The 18460-nt window shown below is 40.7% G+C and overlaps 1 protein-coding gene across 1 annotated transcript in view; it reads right to left on the reverse strand.

Annotated features, from left to right (window-relative positions):
- ttn.2 (titin, tandem duplicate 2) overlaps window positions 1-18460 on the reverse strand; it is a 219891-nt gene that overhangs the window by 111892 nt on the left and 89539 nt on the right. Inside the window, exons 95-108 of the mRNA XM_059342393.1 lie at window positions 12336-12344; window positions 10264-10335; window positions 9921-10034; window positions 9738-9836; window positions 9225-9269; window positions 7183-8811; window positions 6641-6694; window positions 5681-6076; window positions 4744-5022; window positions 3425-3694; window positions 3190-3329; window positions 2126-2252; window positions 798-1064; window positions 404-670 (exon numbers count right to left, since the gene is read on the reverse strand). Of these exons, the coding sequence (XP_059198376.1) occupies window positions 404-670; window positions 798-1064; window positions 2126-2252; window positions 3190-3329; window positions 3425-3694; window positions 4744-5022; window positions 5681-6076; window positions 6641-6694; window positions 7183-8811; window positions 9225-9269; window positions 9738-9836; window positions 9921-10034; window positions 10264-10335; window positions 12336-12344 (3768 nt within the window). The remainder of the gene's footprint in view (window positions 1-403; window positions 671-797; window positions 1065-2125; window positions 2253-3189; window positions 3330-3424; window positions 3695-4743; window positions 5023-5680; window positions 6077-6640; window positions 6695-7182; window positions 8812-9224; window positions 9270-9737; window positions 9837-9920; window positions 10035-10263; window positions 10336-12335; window positions 12345-18460) is intronic.

An 18460-nucleotide genomic window follows, 5' to 3' on the forward strand; every position in this document is an offset into this window, starting at 1 on the left:
GTTCAGCACTTCACTCCAACCAAGATTCAAAACAGCCAGAGCTGCGAGGGTTAATACCTTATTGGGGCCTTTTTGAATCCCGCACCCAACAAATACAGCCCAAAAAAAACCTAAAACTCATAAAAACTAAACTAAGCATTCTCAAAAAAATAAAATAAAAACTAGCAAACTCACTCTAAAAATAATGAAAAACTATTGGAACCTTGGACCGAACGTCCAAACAAAAGACAAGACGGTCAAACAAGATGAGGAACACAAACACAGGACGTGGAGAAATGATTTCTTACGACGCAGACAGATAATGTTTTTCAACCACAGTATGGACATTTTGTGGACACACAACATGGACAAACAGCTTCAGGGAAGAAGAAGACAGACAGAAGACGTGTTACTGCGAGGTTACCTATGACAGTCAGGTTGGCCATGGAAGGAATTCCTTTGGCCTCAGCTTTAATCTGGCACGTATCATCCAGAGTCACTTCCTTTATCTGCAGCACGTGTCTCTTTCCGTCCACCTGAGTGACCACCGTTCTGCTCGGGTGAATCTTAACGTCGTTCTTGTACCAGGTGACCGGGATGTTCTCATGAGACAGCTCCAGCTCGAAGTGAGCCGTATTTCCTTCTTTCACAGTTTGGTCCTTTAGCGGCGAGATAAATTTGAGCCTGATACCTATAAGTGTATTAGTGAGGCATATTCATATGAGTTAGTTTGGAAATGGAGGCAACCAACTCAATGAATGGAGTCATAATAATAATAATAATAAAGATTTTCAAGCCATGTCCTGTCCAGCACTTACCCTCCACCGTTAGTCTCGCTGTGGACGTTTTGTCCAAAACCCCGATGGTATACTGGTCCTCGTCATCAAACTCACAGCAGTTTATAATCAGCATATGCTTCTTTCCATCATCGATGATGTCATACTTTTGGTCTGGGGTGATAACGTCATCCCCTCTAAACCACATGACCTTAGAGACATCCTTCGTGATGGTGCATTCAAACTTAGCCTGTTTCTTTTCAGGCACAGAAACGTCCTTCAGCGGGACGACAAAGTCCATTTCGATCTCTGGGTTAAAAGGTAACACAGGTACACAACGTCAACAACACAACAAGACACACAACAACAGCACAGTGACAGCAGCAGCCAGTGGCCAGTTTACCTCTCCATGGGTCTAGAAGGCTAAACCAAGGGGGGATCAGGGATATTTATATGAAAATGGAATAGAATAGAATGGAATATGGTATTCTAGAATAGAATGGAATATGGTATTCTTGAATAGAATGGAAAATGGTATTCTAGAATAGAATGGAATATGGTATTCTAGTTGTACACACAGCTGACTCCATTGTATCCCACAAAAACCCTAATGGAGACATCTTCAAGTTGTGCAGATCCTCCAAAATCTCATCACTCCAAATTCCCAGGACTGTTAAAAATGATGGTCGTCTTCGAGCCGAGCATCGAAGGACTCACAAAGAACACAGTCCTGTTGTTCTTCAGGAAAAATTCACTGAAGGTTTGGTCTGGTAAGGGCTCATCCATCATCTTCTCTAACTGGCACCAAAGTCAGATTCCATCAGGATATCCAGGGCGTTCTTCTTTCTTCACCGGATACTTCCAGTTTGTTAGGGGAATCAACCCTCTGCTGCTACTCTAACATGGAACATAATTACTGGACTAAAGGCTATGTGAGGCTCATGTCTGGTGGAGTGACTTAGTTAACTTGGTTTAACTAATAAACTGGCCACTGTGTGTAGATTTAACAAAAAACATTGAACCACAGACGGTACGAATCTACTGTAGAGTGACATCACTACACACATTTTCACACAGTGTCGGACTGACAGAAAACAAGACAACAAACAGAACAAATACAGGACACCATCTCAGACACAGGAAACAGCTGGAATCCCATGTCCCAGGCTGCGAAAAACTCTGAGAGAGTGGCACAAAAAAAGGAATCTGACTCATAAAAGCCTCATAAATAAAGATCTAAGGTCCGCCCTCGTGTGCTGTAAAGCTTTATTTGATTGCCTGCGGACCTTACACCTTTATTTTCCACAGCTAACGTCCTAAAATCAGTCGTATCGTGTATTTCCGACCCGGACACCAGGAATGTTTCTTACCTTTGACATTGAGCATGGCGCTGGTGACGGCGTTCAGAGCCTGGTAGGACACTTCTCCTGCATGATCCAACTGGCAGTTCTTCAGAATGAGTCTACGGACCCCGCCCTCCATCTGGATGTCGCACGTCTGGTGAAGAAAATACAGCGCGATTGTTCATAAAATGTCATGAACATGACCATGCAAAACACATGCATTAGAGAGGACATATTACATTCATTTTTCAGGTTCATACTATTTCTAAAACATGTTTACATGCTTCAGTGTTGCAAAGACATTATACTTCTCATCCTGTCAGACTGAATCTCTAATGAATTCACCCGCAGTCTGAATGTTTCAGCGCCTGTCTCTTTAATCTTGGGAAAGTATCTATTTTTGTCCAAACTATGATATTTTCAAAATGCAGTCTAAACCTATAAACTGCGAAATCTGGGGGGAAAAAAGCGATAGAAAATAAGTAAATCATAACTTACATATTAAAGGCTAAACGGCATGTATTTGAGCACATATGGAGCCTTTCATTAACTACATTAAAGACTTAGGTTTAACGGATGAAGAAGTGGATAACTAGTCTTTGTGGACAATGCAGATTCCGGTCTTGTCAGATTGATATTGCTTTTCTATTTATGTGTTTTGATTCACACCAATTACAAACGATACTCAATTGTATATAGATTACCATTTTCTTTAACAGGAGGAGCATACCTGTTCGAAGTGTTATGTTTTGTTTGTTTTTATTTTTCTGTCTATGTAAATGCAGCTATCTTAAAATATGGAAGTTGAATGACGATACATGAATGTAAAAGCTGTATGTCAAAGTGTTGTAAACTGAAAATAAAATAAAAATATTGTGAAAAAAAAAAGAAGAAAATAAGTAAATCAAAAGATATCGTGTCGGGGAGTTGTTGAAATAATGCAAAGTTAGGCTTTTTTTTTAAATGTATGTTTCATGGTGATTTTTCAAAGCAGTCATGTGACCTCTGACGTCATGCGATCTCAATGAAAACAGGCTCTCTGGTTTCCACAAGTTGACTCTCATTGTGGAGAAATACAAAAACAATCATACCGGGGATCTGGTCAGAACCTCTCCTTTGAGCTTCCATTCTCCTGGAACATCGTCCTCAGAGATCTCCGTCTCAAACTTGGCATCTTCCTTCTCAACCACCTCCACGCTGGCCAGGGGCTTCAGGATCTCAGCCTCACGCTCTGAGGGAGAAGTTCTATTAGCACTCACAAATATCAACCAAATGACTTAAATATACATACGTTAAAAAAGAAGGTGTGCATGTATGAAGATAAACCTCCGAGGGTGAGCTTGGCGGTGTAGATCCGTCCCTCCACCTCCATGGAGTAGTCCGCTACGTCCTCAGGCTGACAGTTCTTAATGGTGAGCGTCAGCTCCTTTCCGTCCTTCTTGATCTCCACCTTGTCAGAAGGAACGACCTCGTTCTCTCCTTTGAGCCACTTCCAGTTGGGAGTTTCCTTGAAGAGCTCGCACTTGAACACCGCAGCAGCCTTCGGCTTCACATGCTGGTCCCTCAGAGGCTTCACAATCCAATCTTTGATGATTTCTGTTGGAGTTGAACATAACTGAGTGTCATATCAACAATATGATACACCATGAATATATACTAAAAATTACTAAAATGCTGTCTAAGCCAGAGCAGAGCAGCTAAACAAGGCTGGGTCTAAGCTTAGGCTTAAGCTTAACCCATAAGAACCTATGGTGACACCCGTGTAACAAACACTCTCAATGTTCTAGAATCTCCGATATTCAGCTTTATGTTTCACCTTAACTCATTAAGTCCCTCAGCAAGACTGTTTGACTGTGACAAGAAGTGACTTTTCCAAAATATGTGTGTGACTGGAAACAGAAATGTAAAAAAAAGAGCTAATTTCAAAAAGCTTATTTTTTGCTACTTGGTTAAGTTTAAACCAATTTAACAATTCTAATTTTAATCTAAGTACAGTTGACCAAATATGAACAAAAAATAATCCTATCCTGTCACAATTTTGATAAATGTTGTGGAGATGCAAAGAAAAAGGCAAATTTGTGTTTCTATAAGCAGAAAAGGTGTCTAGTTTATTTATTTTAAAATAAATATCATAAACATAACTTCCATAAACGCCCAATGTAACATATATATGTCATATCACAGATCTTTGACATTTAGGGGTAGAATTTTTAAAAAAACATTAGAAATGTGTTCTATGTCTAGGTCTGTGGGATATCCCCCATAATTTTCCATTAAGAATAAATAGGTCTGGGTTCTTATGGGTTAAGCTTTATCTGACTGCGGCTGGTTTTCATAATTTTCCGCAGTTTGAAGTGACGTTAAGGGTGAAACTTTCCGAGATTCAGTGCTAAAGATGTGACTATGGGATCAGACGTGTTCAGGGAGGTATGGCCACAAGCATCTAAATTAAAAAATATATAGTCATATGTCATCAGCGTACAAATAAAACATGATTTAATGAATCAGAATTGCACGTGTTATCTGACTTTAGACATGTCAGACAACATGTTCCCCAGGTTCTACAAACACTATTCCTAATCTCAGCCAGCAGAAAACCCACCAGTGATGTAAGTTTAGGTGTTGATGTGTTCTACTTTTGTTACCAATGATTTTGACGTTTGTCGTCGTCTTGACGTCCTCCTGGTTGGCCACTTCACACGTGTACAGCCCGGTGTCCTCCTCAGTGGTGTTCTGGATGGTGACGGCGTGCTGCATACCGATGATGTTGATCTGAACCTTGTTGGCCTTCTTCTTCAGGACTTCACCGTTCCTCTTCCATATCACATCTCTCTCTTTGTTCAGCTCACAGGTCATGTACAGAGGCTGACCCTTCAGCGCTGACGTCTCCTCCTCCAGCTCTTTGAGCCACTTCACAGGAAGCTCTGTGAGGAGATTGAAGAGAACATTTGGCATCGGTGAACACTGAAATAAGATAATTAAAGATGCTATTTCTAAGCCCAGACCTCCATCTGTTAACCAGTGGTATGGAGAGATATTTAAAGTTCTGCCAATGGAGCGTCTGAGCTCAATTTTAAAGGGGAACGAGAGTTATTTTGATAAGTTATGGGCTCCCTTCTTGAACCGCCTACCGGGTGATGTAGCAGACTTAGTACGTAGAGGCCGCTGCAATGTGGATTGGCGCCCTCCTTACATCTCTTTATCTCCCTAATGCTCTTTCCCAAGTGTTGATTTTGTTTTATTGGTATGGCTGTACAGTCCCCATTCCATGTATAATGTTAAAACAGTAAACTCTCTTAGAACTTTCCATGTAAGGTCCATTATAGTATTGCTATTCTTGTGTTTGTTTTATTTCTACCTGTATCTTTATTTTATTTGTTTTTCATTTCATTTTATTTATTTTAGTTTATTTTTTGCCTCTCTTTCTATATATCATTCAGTCTATGTGAAGTATTTAATTGCCTCTGTTGTCATGTATGTTCGCTGTTTTGTGTCTGTTTAAAAATGATTAAAATATTGGTTAAAATAAAAATAAAGATGCTATTTCTGGTTCAAAGTGTCTTTGGTGTAAGATATAAATACCTTCAACAATGAGCTTGGCTGTGCACTGAATTTCCTTGCCGGCGTTCTTGGCGATGCAGGTGTAGTCGCCGGTGTCCGAGAGCTGGACATCAATAATGTGCAACTTGCGATCTTTGCCATCAGAAGTGAACTTGTGCTTGGGGCTCTCGCGCAGGTTACAGTCGTCCTTCATCCATGAGGTGATGGCGGTGGAAGGCGACACCTCACACTCAAACACGGCAGACGAGCCGATGGACTCGGCTTCCGTCAGCACGATGTCCTGAAGCTTCTTGATGAACTTCAGGGGGACGGCTTTCAGCTTAAATCCTGCGAAGGGTTCCTCTGGTGGAGACGGGCCTTTTCCACCGGGCCTCAGGCCGCGACCCCGGCCTTCACCAGGGGACGGGGTCTGCCGGGCTGGAGCACAGATTGAGGACAAACAAGTCAATCAGGATTCTGTGGCATTACCATACAGCAGCTGTTCTCAACCTTGGGGTCGGGATGCCAATTGGGTTCGCGAGATGATTTCTGGGGGTCGCCAAATCATTTTGGAAGTCAGCTCTGTCTCTACTGTGTGGCTTTTTGGTCATTTGTGGGTTTTTTTAGTCATTTAGTGTCTTTTTTGGTCATTTTGTGGTCAATTTGTGTCTTTTTTGGTCATTTTGTTTTCTTTTTTTGGTCATTTTGTGTCTTTTTTTGGTCATTTTGTGTCTTTTTTTGATCATTTTGTGTCTTTTTTTGGTCATTTTGTGTCTTTTTTGGTCATTTTGTGTCTTTTCTGGTCATTTTGTTGTTGTTTTTCTATCATTTTGTGGTCAATTTGTGTCTTTTTTGGGTGATCTGAACTGTGCGTGTGAGATTCTGTTCAGTGAGCGGGGGTCGCAGACAACATACATGTTAAATTGGGGGTCGCGACTCAAAAAGGTTGAGAACTATTGCCATACAGGATGTTAACAGGGTTTATTAAGAAAGGAGACTTACGTTTCAGCCCTCTACCTCTACCTCCTCTTCCTGCCTCTTCTGCTGGTTGTCCCTCTGTTCAGAAACAATTCAAAATCAATTTGGTGCACACAGTGTAATCACAAGTCAATGTCTTCAGCGGTGGGAGATATGTAATGTCCAATTGAATGTATGGGGGGATATGACATGATGGTGATGGTAAATATATGAAATAATGATGAAGACAGACAAATAAACAGTGATGAATGATGTATAATTAAAACTTCACAGCTTTTACACCATGAAAATAATGGAATAACAGTCAGAAATGAGAAGATGGCATGAGGACACATGTTGGACTGATGAAATGACGGACATGACATAACAGAAATGACAGAAAGCAATGAATATGAGGAGACAAACAGAATGCTAATTAGAAAAAAATACAAGAAAGAGATGGCGTGAACGCGTCAAAATATGATGATAAAGATGATTGAAATGGAGGCATGATGGTGGGAATGGATAGAGATTATTCGGGGCATGAAGGAGGTTTTTCCGACGAGTTGGGCCCGCCACCATCTCACCTCTCCTGGTCACCCCCGGCACCTCCAGAGCACCTTCCTCTGCTTCACCCTCCCAGTCTTCTGAACTCTCAGTGGGAACCAGCTCCCAGCCCCAGGCCTCTTCGTCCTCCTGCTCGGCCTCTTCCTCACCTTCCTCTTCGAACACCTCCTCCTCTGGCTGGGTGGCGACCTTCCTCATCTGCACGGCTCCAGGAGAGACCTCCTTCACCAGGGGAACTCGGCCTTTACCGGGCTTTGCCGGTTCTGCGGCCTCCTCTGGTGACGGCTTCTTTGGGACCTTTTTCAGAGTCACAGGTTCAATAATCGATTCTTTTGGTGAAATCGTTTTAGGAATCTTTTTGAGTTTGTCGACACTCGGCCTCTTCTCGACGGGGATTGTTTCTGCTTCTTTAAGCTTTTCAACTTTGGGAGATGGTGTCTTTTTCAGCTCGACCTTCTTGAGCTGCTCCAAAGGCTTCAGAGCCACTTCTTCTTTGTCCTCCTTCGCCTTAGGTATGACTCCCTTCTTCAGCTGCAGAGGTTTGGGCTCTTCAGGAACCTTTTCAGGTTTCTTTACAGGAGTTGGTGCAGGAGACACTGTCTTCTCTGCTGGAACTGCCTCGACCTCCTTCGGCTTCTCCAGCTTCTTCTCTGGCGCTTCAGGGACCTCAGGTTTCTTCGGTCTGGCCTCTGGCTCCCTTTCTTTTGTTTTTTCATCAGGACTTGTGCGACGGCGAAGCAGGTCGTCGGCTGGCTTCCTCTCCTTCTCTTCTGCTGGTTTCTTCTCAGGCTCTACAGCTTCTTTGGAAGGCCTGGAGAAGGGCTTCAGCTTGACACTTTCAACCTCTTGCTCCTGCGTTGGGATTTTCTTCACCTTGGTGGGAGCTTTGACCTCCTCGGGCTCTTTCTCTGGAGTTTTCTTTTTATCGACTGGCTTCAGCACCTTGGCTGCTGGCTCCTTTACCTCCGGAGGAGCTTTCTCTGGTTTCTTGGGAGGTTCTTTGGTTTCCACTTCTCTGGGAGTCCTCTCTAGCTTCTGGAAAGGTACAGTATCCCTGTCTGGCCTCTCCTTCTGGTCTTTCTCTGGCTCCACTGCTGGTTTAACAGGCTTTTCAAATGGTTTTAGTTTGACTACTTCTGGTTCAACTTCATCTGAAGGCAATTTTTTCACCTTCTTTAAGGCTGTACTGGGTGGAGTAGGCTCCTCTTCTTTCTTCTTCGGAGTTTTCTTCAAAGAAATCTTTTCTTCTGGTTCCTCATCTTTTGGAACTGGTTTCTTGCGGGTCCAAGCATCTTTAGGAGCTTCTTCTTGCTCCTTTTCTTTCGGCTCTACAAGTTCCGGCTTTTTCACCACATCTGCTCTGTCTCGAGGTGTCCTCTCCTCTACAGTTCTCCTGGTGACGAAGGATATCTCAGCAGCCTCCTCTCTTTGCACCATCTCCTCAACATGAACCACAGAAGTCTTTGTGCCCCTCTGCATTTTCAGCTCTACAGCCTCTTTAGGTGGAGCTGAAGGAATCTTCTTCAGTTTGACGGTCTCATGCTCCTCTTCCACTTCTTTTATAATTCGGGTTGCCTTCTTCAAAGTGGGAATCTCAAACGTCCCCTCCTCCACAGTCTGAACTTTACCTTTTTTCGCCAGAAGAAGTTCTAAGGTGGCAAAGGTTTGACATTATTTACACTGAACAGACACCACAATTTGTACAAACATAGACACATACTTGGAAAAAGAGGGGGAAAAATGGGAAAAAATGAAAACGTCATATTTCTAATATTTTAAATATAAAAGAATTTTAAAAAAATACTCCGACAAAGAGGACAGACACAAGAAAAGACAACTTGGACAGGACACAACAGAAAAACATGTATCCACATTTCAAACAATTTATTTAAAACCAGTTTAAAGCCAACCAGAGCTTAGTATTTTAGCAGCCTTTGATGTCCCATCGACAACCATTAATCTGGAGTAGTTTAGAGGTTTGGGGAGCTGTGACAGAATCAGAGTGTGAACCTTCATAAAGTTTCTGTGTGCTGTTTGTAAGGAGGGAAATTGATGCTCTTACCTTTCTTGACTCCTCCTGGTGCTTGGACGGGTCCCTTGGTTTCATCTAATACAGAAGTATAGTTAAATAGTTGTTAATTAGGCATTTAATCATCAGTCATGAACATCAATTTCACCTGTTAAAAAATGGGAAGACCTTGTCCAACACATTCTAACACAGAATGTATTATCATGTGATAAAGTTGTGACTAAGAGGTGAAGCATTGATCACATGACGTGAGAACATGTAATAAGTCAAGACAAATGTAGTTAATGTGTGTCCAAGAACAAATGTGGCATGCTGTTGTTGGATTAAAGGTTGATGAGTTAATGAACAAACAACAAGACAAACACCACAGAGAGAGACTGTTCTGCTGCTAAAGGTCAAATTGACCCAGACAAACCAACAAAAACAAGAGTGGAAACACACAAGTGTGGGGTTACAGAGTCAGAATGTGCAACATAAGATGTGAAGAAGATGGAAAGTATACTATAAAACTCCAACAAAGACGTTCAGTGCTTCCTATACTTCTACCTGTTGGAGGAGATTTCTTTTCTACCATGACTGGTTTTTCTTCTTCTGCTGCCTTCTTGGTTGGTTCTTCGGCCTTTACAGCAGGCTTTGGTTTGGCCACTTCAGGTATAAAAAGAGTATTGTAAAGTAAACACAACATATTTCTAAAAAACACACAAGAATTAAGAATTATTCTCTGGATACCTGGCTTTGTTTCTTCTTGTGGAGTCACTTTCTTCTCTAACTTCTTGGCCGGTTCAGGGACTTCAGGCTTTTTGGCAGCTTCTTGAACTTTTACAGCAGCTTGCGGTTTGCTCTCTTCAAGTACAAGGTACACAGGGAATTCAACATAAAGCTCTCCAAAAATACTAAAAATAACCTTACTGCTATTCCTTGTTAATAGAAACCTTTCTTTTCTTTCTATAGTACTTCAGGATCGAAGTTTTCTGTTTGTTCAAGAGTGACATTCTTTCATGAATGCCTTCAGAAAACCTTCACACACAAAGGCACAAAGACAATATAACAGTTTTAAAAGAGAAGTTGGTACCTTCTTGAGGAGCAGCTGGCTTTACCAGTGCTTCTTTGACTTGTGGTGGAGATTCCTTCTCCTTCACAGGAACTTGAAAATGAAATTATAAGACAATCAGAACCTGGCTAAGACAGATGGGGTGAGCACTGAACCATGCAAAGACAGACAGCACAAAGAAGATCCACGATGGAAACATACAAGTTTGGAAGACGGAGTTCAAAGATGTGAGAGACTTCTCACCTCGTCTGAGAAACATTTTCTCTCAATACACACAGGTACAACGAGACGGAACGACAAACACAGAATTAGAAAGAACAAACATGAAACTGTGGCAGTTTAGAAACCAAGAGAGGCTGTCTCAGTCGACATCATGGCAGCTCTTCAGAATGAGAAGAATACAGCTTGTGCCCGAACACAATGGGTGATATGACATGAGGTCCTAAGAGAGGAATGGTTCGAGGTGCACGACAATGTTTGGTGCTCAGAAAAAACACGTGCTCAGTGACACAGAACATTTTCCTCTCTATACCTCTGGAAGATTCCTGAAGGGCGACTTGCTCTTTCCCTTCTGGTTCCAAAGACAAAACCCTGGTTTCTATGACGGACTCTTCCTTCCTTCTGCTCACAGATTCAGCTTCCCGAGGAGGGATGTATTCGACGTCTGCTTTCAGACAAGACCGCTCCGCTTCTGTTTCCTGTTTCCTGGTGGCATCTTCCCCGTGTTCTGGATAACCTTTAGTCTGAGTCTTAGTCTTCTTCTGAACTGTCTTTGGTTTGGTTTCATCTATTACTGATGGTTCTCTAACTGTGGGCTCTTGTGATTCTATCAGAGCAGGTTTGTATTTTTCAGAAGTCTTCACCTCTTGATGCATTCCCTCACTTCTTTTAGTGGGTTTAACTAACTGATCGCCCTGGATTTTTTCACGTTCAACAGCTTTTATCGCTTGTTTTTCATTTTCATGAATGTCTCCAACGCCTTTCTCTTTCTCTATCAATGTTTCAGTTGTAATTTCTTTGGGTTGAACCTGTTTCAGTTGTCTTTCCAAAGCATCATGCTCTTTTGGTGATTCTACTCTGGGTTGTCTTTCTACTAGTTCTGGTTTAATTCCCTCTACAGAAGTCATTTTGGTGACTGTTTTTGGCAATTCTTCTTTATCCTTAGTGTCTATTTCGACTGATGTTGTTCTAATGTCCTCTTTTATTGTGCTTCTATCTTTTTTGGTATATTTTTCTGGTCCGTAATCTGCTATCAGAGATTCTTCAGATGTCACCTCTGTTGCAGGCGTTACTGCAAATTTACTTTCAGTTTGTTGCACCTTAGTTTTTGTCCCTTCAGTGGGACTAACTGTGGCTCTTTTATCCTTAACTGAGACTGTCTTTGACTGAATTTCTTTGACCATAACATCAGATTTATCACCTTCATGCAGACTCTGTTTTTGCGTTTCTCCAACAACAGTTCTGCTGTATTTGTCTGAAGTATCTTGCAGGAATCTTTCAGCGGTGGACTCTGCTCTGCTTGTTTCAAAGGGAGTCACTTTGGTAGTTTTGTCACCAAGTATTTCAACCTTTGATTTGTTTTTGTTCTCTTCAGTTTGATCTAACTTCTGTCTTTTATCTGTTAGGGATCCGTCTTTCTTTAAAGACACATCCTCTGACGTGTAAGCCTCAGTTTTTCTGGATGTAATATCTTTTACCAGACTGTCAGGGGAAATGTACCTTTGTGAAGTATCTAATATGATATCTTGTTCTTTCATAATCAGAGGTTTTTCATGTGCAACGTCCATTACAGCAGTCCTAGAAGCCTTTCTTTCCATGTGTTCCTGCTTTGTTTCTACATTTGGAGTAACGCTGAGAAAAACATCCTTAACTGTGTCAGTTTTAGACTGAATGCCTTCAACTTTAACGTCGACCTTATCTTTTAGAGAGTCTGGTTTCTTTGTACGATCATATCTATCTTCCTCCTGTCTCGGTTTGGTTTTAGCATCTTCAGCTACTGATGTTTTTTGAGCCTTTTGTTGAGTTAGTTTCTGTTTTGTAGGTATTGTATCATCACTAAATGCAGTTTTGTCAGATTTAACTTGACTTGTGACTTCTCTCAACTGTGTATCTTTATATGTCATGTCTTGTTCTTTAGCTAAAACCTCAACCCTTTCCTTTGTGGACTCTGGACTTTGTCTTATTAGAGAAACCTCACCAGATTCATAAACTTCCTCTTTCCTTGATTTTATGTCTTTTACCAGCCTATCAGATGTAATAAATCTTTGGAGGGTGTCTGGTTTAACATCTCCGTCTTTAACTATGAGATGTTTTTCAGATGTAACCTCCATCACAGGAGCCAATGAAACTGTTCTTTCACCTTGTTCCTGTTTTGTTTCAGTTACTTCAGATGGAGTAAAACTACCGTACTCGTCTCTTACTGTAACTGTTTTGGACTGCACTTCTTCAAAGGGAACTCTTGCAACTTTGTCCAACTTCTGTCCTTTCTCTTTTAGGGATTTAGATTTCTTTGGCTGAAGGTCTTTGATCTCTGTGTCTGTTAAAGCTTTCTTTGTTTTTATTTGCTTTTGTCTTTCAGCTAATTCCTCTGTAATGGGAGTTACCTTATCTGTTTGATCTTGAACAAAGTCTATTTTTGATGTGACTTGTTGAACTGCAGTGTCTTTCATGTCCCTTTCCGACTCCTTTTCCTTTTCCATCTCATAAACATTCTCTTTTCTTGACGCAATATCTTTCACCAGTTCGTCAGGTGTGATATAACTTCTGAGAGTGTCTGATTTAACATCTCCTTCTGTCACGATCAGAGATCTTTCAGATGCAACCTCCATCACAGGAGCCAATGAAAATGTTCTTTCCAGTTGTTCCTCTTTTGTTTCAGTTACTTCAAATGGAGTAACACTACCGTATTCATCTTTTACTGTAACTGTTTTGGACTGCACTTCTTCAAGGGAAACTCTTGCAACTTTGTCCAACTTCTGTCCTTTCTCTTTTAGAGATTTAGATTTCTTTAGCTGAATGTCTTTGGTCTCTGTTGCCTCTCTTTTTATTTGCTTTTGTCTGGTTTTTATCTCTTCAGCTTGGGATACTGGGGTGCTTTTATCCTTTACTGTTGGTTTTCCTGGAGCTTCTTGCTCCACCGAAGAGTGTTGACATGTTACTTCTGGTTTGGATCCATCCCAGGTCTTTCTCTCAGTTTGTTCCTGTATTTCAGGCAATTCCTCTCTAATGAAAGTTACCTTATCTGTTTGATCTTGAACAAAGTCTATTTTTGACGTGTCTTTCATGTCCCTTTCAGACTCCTTTTCTTCTGGAGAAATGTCCTCCATCTCATAAACATTCTCTTTTCTTGATGCAATATCTTTCACCAGTTCGTCAGGTGTGATATAACTTCTCAGAGTGTCTGATTTAACATCTCCTTCTGTCACTATTAGAGTTCTTTCAGATGCAACCTCCATCACAGGAGCCAATGAACACGTTCTTTCCAGTTGTTCCTCTTTTGTTTCAGTTACTTCAAATGGAATAACACTACCGTACTCATCTTTTACTGTAACTGTCTTGGACTGGACTTCCTCAAGGGAAGTTTTTGTACTTTTTCCCAACCTTTGGCCTTTCACTTTTACAGTTTTCTTTGTGTGGACGTCTTCAACCTCTAATGTTTTGCCAAGCTTGGGCCCTTCATCTGTTTTTGTTGTTTCTCTCTTTTGTGAGATATGTTTTGGCTCCTCTGTCATCTTAACGACATCTTTTTCCATCAGTTTGTCTGCCTTTGTTAACTCTGTTAGAGGAGAAACTATTATTTCTGTTTGTGTCCGTCTGGTTTCCCTCTCCTCAGCTGGAAGAACTGTGGTGGTTTTGTCCACTGCTCGAAGGTTTTCTACCAAATCAGGTTCATGTGCACCTGAAACCTTTCTCTTAACTTCAGTTTTCCCTGCTTTATCTTTAACAATGTCCTCCTTGGTTTTTGTTTGTTCAACTGTAGCATCTTTAAAAGTATCTGATATACCATCCCTGTCTTTTACTGTCAGAGATTTTTCAGTTGCAACCTCTATCTCAGGCCCCACCGCAAACTTTCTTTTAACTTGTTGTGTTTCTGTTACTTCTAATGGAGTAACACGACCATATTCATCTTGAACCGTCACTGTCTTGGACTGCTCTTCTTTTACAGAAATTCTTGTAACTGTGTCCAGCTTCTGTCCTTTCTCTTTCAGGGGTTTTAATTTCTTTGACTGAATGTCCTTTATCTCTGTTTCCTCTGTTACAGGAGTACCTGCTGTTTTCTTTTGTCTGGTTTTTATCTCTTTGCCTGGAAAAACGGTGGTGATTTTATCCTCTATCTCTTCAGCTGCTCTTCCTTCATACGGTGTGTCTTTAGGAGCTGCAATTGAATCCTTTGCATGAGTTACTTCAGGCTCAGGGATCTCTGTAAGTTTCTCAGGAGCTTCTTCTACTTCCAGTTCCTCAGATGTTTCCTCCATCATGGGTGTAACTGAAACCTTTCTGTCAATCAGTTCCTGTGCTGTTTTTGTCTCTTTGAGTGCAGTAACTTTAAATGTTTTATCTTTAACTGTGCTGACCATCAGTTTGTCTCGTTCAACGATAATCTTTTGAGGTTTCTGTTGTGGAGATACTGATTGGCTCTCTTTTGCATCAAATGTTTCAGGCTCTGTGACTAACTCTTCAGTTTCCGCATGTTTTTCAGGAATACTATCTTTAACGGGAGAAACCTTTTTAATTTCATCTTTAACTTTTACAGACTTTGATGGGATTTGTTCGTCTGCAACCTTTTTAGTTTTGGCTAACTTTTGTTGTTTCTCCTTCAGAGACACTGATTGCTTTGGAGGAAAACCGCCTGCCATATGAATTGCCTCATCACCTGCTGTAAATTCAGTTTCTCTAAGTTTCTCAGAAGCTTCTTGTACTTCCAGTTCTTTAGAAGTTTCTTCTGCTAAAGGTTTGACTGACTTTGACCTTTCTTTCTTAAGATGAGCTGGTTCTGATGTATCACCTTCGACTGTTTCCTCTGCATCATCTACCCTCAACAGTTGCTCCTTTTCCAGTGTTTGGCCTTTTTTATCTTTGAGCCTAGATCTCTGATCTGTTTTATCCCCAGTCTTTGGTAACTTCTGTAATCTCTTTGTCTTTGTGTCTTCCTTTTCTTGAGTTTGTGTAAATGTTGGAGTATCTTGCTCCATCAAAGATTCTGTGTATGGTGTTTCTAGCTCCTCCTCAGGTGTATCTGACACTCTTTTCATTTTTTCTTCCAATGGTTTTTGTGTGCCATCTTCAGTAGGACTCACTTTTACAGTTTTATCCTTGACTGTGATGAATTTCAATGGGATTTGTTTGTCTGTAACCTTTTTAGTTTTGGGTAATTTTTGTTGTTTCTCCTTCAGAGACACTGATTCCTTTGGAGGAACACTGTCTGCCACATGGATTTCCTCATCATCTGCTTCAAATTCAGCTTCTTTGATTTCTGCAGGTTTCTCAGGAGCTTCTTCTACTTCCAGTTCTTTAGAAGTTTCTTCTGCTAAAGGTGTAACTGAAACCTTTCTGTCGATCAGTTCTTGTGCTGTTTTTGTCTCTTTAAGCGCTGTAACTTTAAATGTTTTGTCTTTAACTGTGCTGACCTTTAGTTTGTCTTGTTCTACGACAATCTTTTGAGGTTTCTGTTGTCGTTCTTGTTGAGACACTGATTCACTTTCTGTTGTATCGATTTGCTCACCAAACTCTGCATGTTCTTTAGTTTCTTCATGTTTTTCAGGTGTACTGTCTTTAATGGGAGTCACTTTTTTAATTTTATCTTTAACTTTGACAATTTTTGATGGGATTTGTTCGTCTGCAACCTTTTTAGTTTTGGGTAACTTTTGCTGTTTCTCCTTCAGAGACACTGGTTCCTTTGGAGGAATACTGTCTGCTACTTGAATTTCCTCATCTGCTGCTGCAAATTCTGTTTCTTTGATTTCTGTAAGTTTCTCAGGAGCTTCTTCTACTTCCAGTTCCTCAGATGTTTCCTCCATCATGGGCGTAACTGAAACCTTTCTGTCAATCAGTTCCTGTGCTGTTTTTGTCTCTTTAAGTGCTGTAACTTTAAATGTTTTGTCTTTAACTGTGCTGACCTTTAGTTTGTCTTGTTCCACGATAATCTTTTGAGGTTTGGTAAGTTCCTGTTTTGGTTCTTGTTGAGACACAGACTCGATCTCTGTTGTATCTATTTGCTCACCAAACTCTGCATGCTTTGTGACAAGTTCTTTAGTTTCTTCATGTTTTTCAGGTGTACTGTCTTTAATGGGAGTCACTTTTTTAATTTTATCTTTAACTTTGACAATTTTAGATGGAATTTGTTTGTCTGCAACCTTTTTAGTTTTGGCTAATTTTTGCTGTTTCTCCTTTAAAGACATTGGTTCCTTTAGAGGAACTCCGTCTGGCACATGAATTTCCTCATCATCTGCTTCAAATTCTGTTTCTTTGATTTCTGCAGGTTTCTCATGAGCTTCTTCTACTTCCAGTTCCTCAGATGTTTCCTCCATCATGGGTGTAACTGAAACCTTTCTGTCGATCAGTTCCTGTGCTGTTTTTGTCTCTTTAAGTGCAGTAACTTTAAATGTTTTGTCTTTAACTGTGCTGACCTTTAGTTTGTCTTGTTCAACGATAATCTTTTGAGGTTTGGTAAATTCCTGTTGTGGTTCTTGGGGAGACACTGACTCGCTCTCTGTTGCATCAATTTCCTCATCAAATGTTTCAGGCTCTGTGACTAACTCTTCAGTTTGTTCACATTTTTCAGGTGTACCAACTTTCATAGCAGCCACTTTTATTTTATCTTTAACTTTGACAATTTTAGATGGGATTTGTTTGTCTGCAACCTTTTTAGTTATGGCTAATTTTTGCTGTTTCTCCTTTAAAGACATTGGTTCCTTTAGAGGAAGACCATCTGGCACATGGATTCCCTCATCATCTGCTGCAAATTCAGCTTCTTTGATTTCTGCAAGTTTCTCAGAAGGTTCTTCTACTTTCAGTTCTTTAGAAGTTTCATCTGCTGAAGGTGTAACTGAAACCTTTCTGTCAATCAGTTCCTGTGCTGTTTCTGCGTCTTTAAGTGCAGTAACTTTAAACGTTTTGTCTTTAACTGTGCTGACCTTTAGTTTGTTGATAATCTTTGGAGGTTTGGAAAGTTTCTGTTGTGGTTCTTGGGGAGACACTGACTCGCTCTCTGTTGCTTCAATTTCCTCATCAAATGTTTCAGGCTCTGTGACTAACTCTTCAGTTTGTTCACATTTTTCAGGTGTACCAACTTTAGTCACTGTTTTGATTTTATCCTTAACTTTGACAGACTTTGATGGGATTTGTTCGTCTGCAACCTTTTTAGTTTTGGCTAACATTTGTTTTCTCTCCTTCAGAGACACTGATTCCTTTGGAGGAAAACCATCTGCCACATGGATTTCCTCATCTGCTGCTGCAAATTCTGTTTCTTTGATTTCTGTAAGTTTCTCAGGAGCTTCTTCTACTTCCAGTTCCTCAGATGTTTCCTCCATCATGGGTGTAACTGAAACCTTTCTGTCAATCAGTTCCTGTGCTGTTTTTGTCTCTTTGAGTGCAGTAGCTTTAAAAGTTTTATCTTTAACTGTGCTGATCTTCAGTTTGTCTCGTTCAACGATAATCTTTTGAGGTTTCTGTTGTGGTTCTTGTTGAGACACTGATTCGCTCTCTTTTGCATCAAATGTTTCAGGCTCTGTGACTAACTCTTCAGTTTCTGCATGTTTTTCAGGAATACTATCTTTAATGGGAGAAACCTTTTTAATTTCATCTTTAACTTTTACAGACTTTGATGGGATTTGTTCGTCTGCAATCTTTTTAGTTTTGGCTAACTTTTGTTTTCTCTCCTTCAGAGACACTGATTCCTTTGGAGGAAAACCTTCTGCCACATGGATTGCCTCATCACCTGCTGTAAATTCAGTTTCTCTAATTTCTGCAAGTTTCTCAGGAGCTTCTTCTACTTCCAGTTCTTCAGATGTTTCTTCTGCTAAAGGTGTGACTGAAACCCTTCTGTCGATCTGTCCCTGTGCTGTTTCTGCCTCTTTAAGTGCTGTAACTTTAAATGTTCTATCTTTAACTGTGCTGACCTTTAGTTTGTCTTGTTCTATGATAATCCTTTGAGGTTCCTGTTGTGGTTCTTGTGGAGACAATGACTCGCTCTCTGTGCCATCAATCTCAACAGTTTTGT

This window comes from Centropristis striata, chromosome 10 (assembly GCF_030273125.1).
Source record: "Centropristis striata isolate RG_2023a ecotype Rhode Island chromosome 10, C.striata_1.0, whole genome shotgun sequence".
Classification (NCBI taxonomy): domain Eukaryota; kingdom Metazoa; phylum Chordata; class Actinopteri; order Perciformes; family Serranidae; genus Centropristis; species Centropristis striata.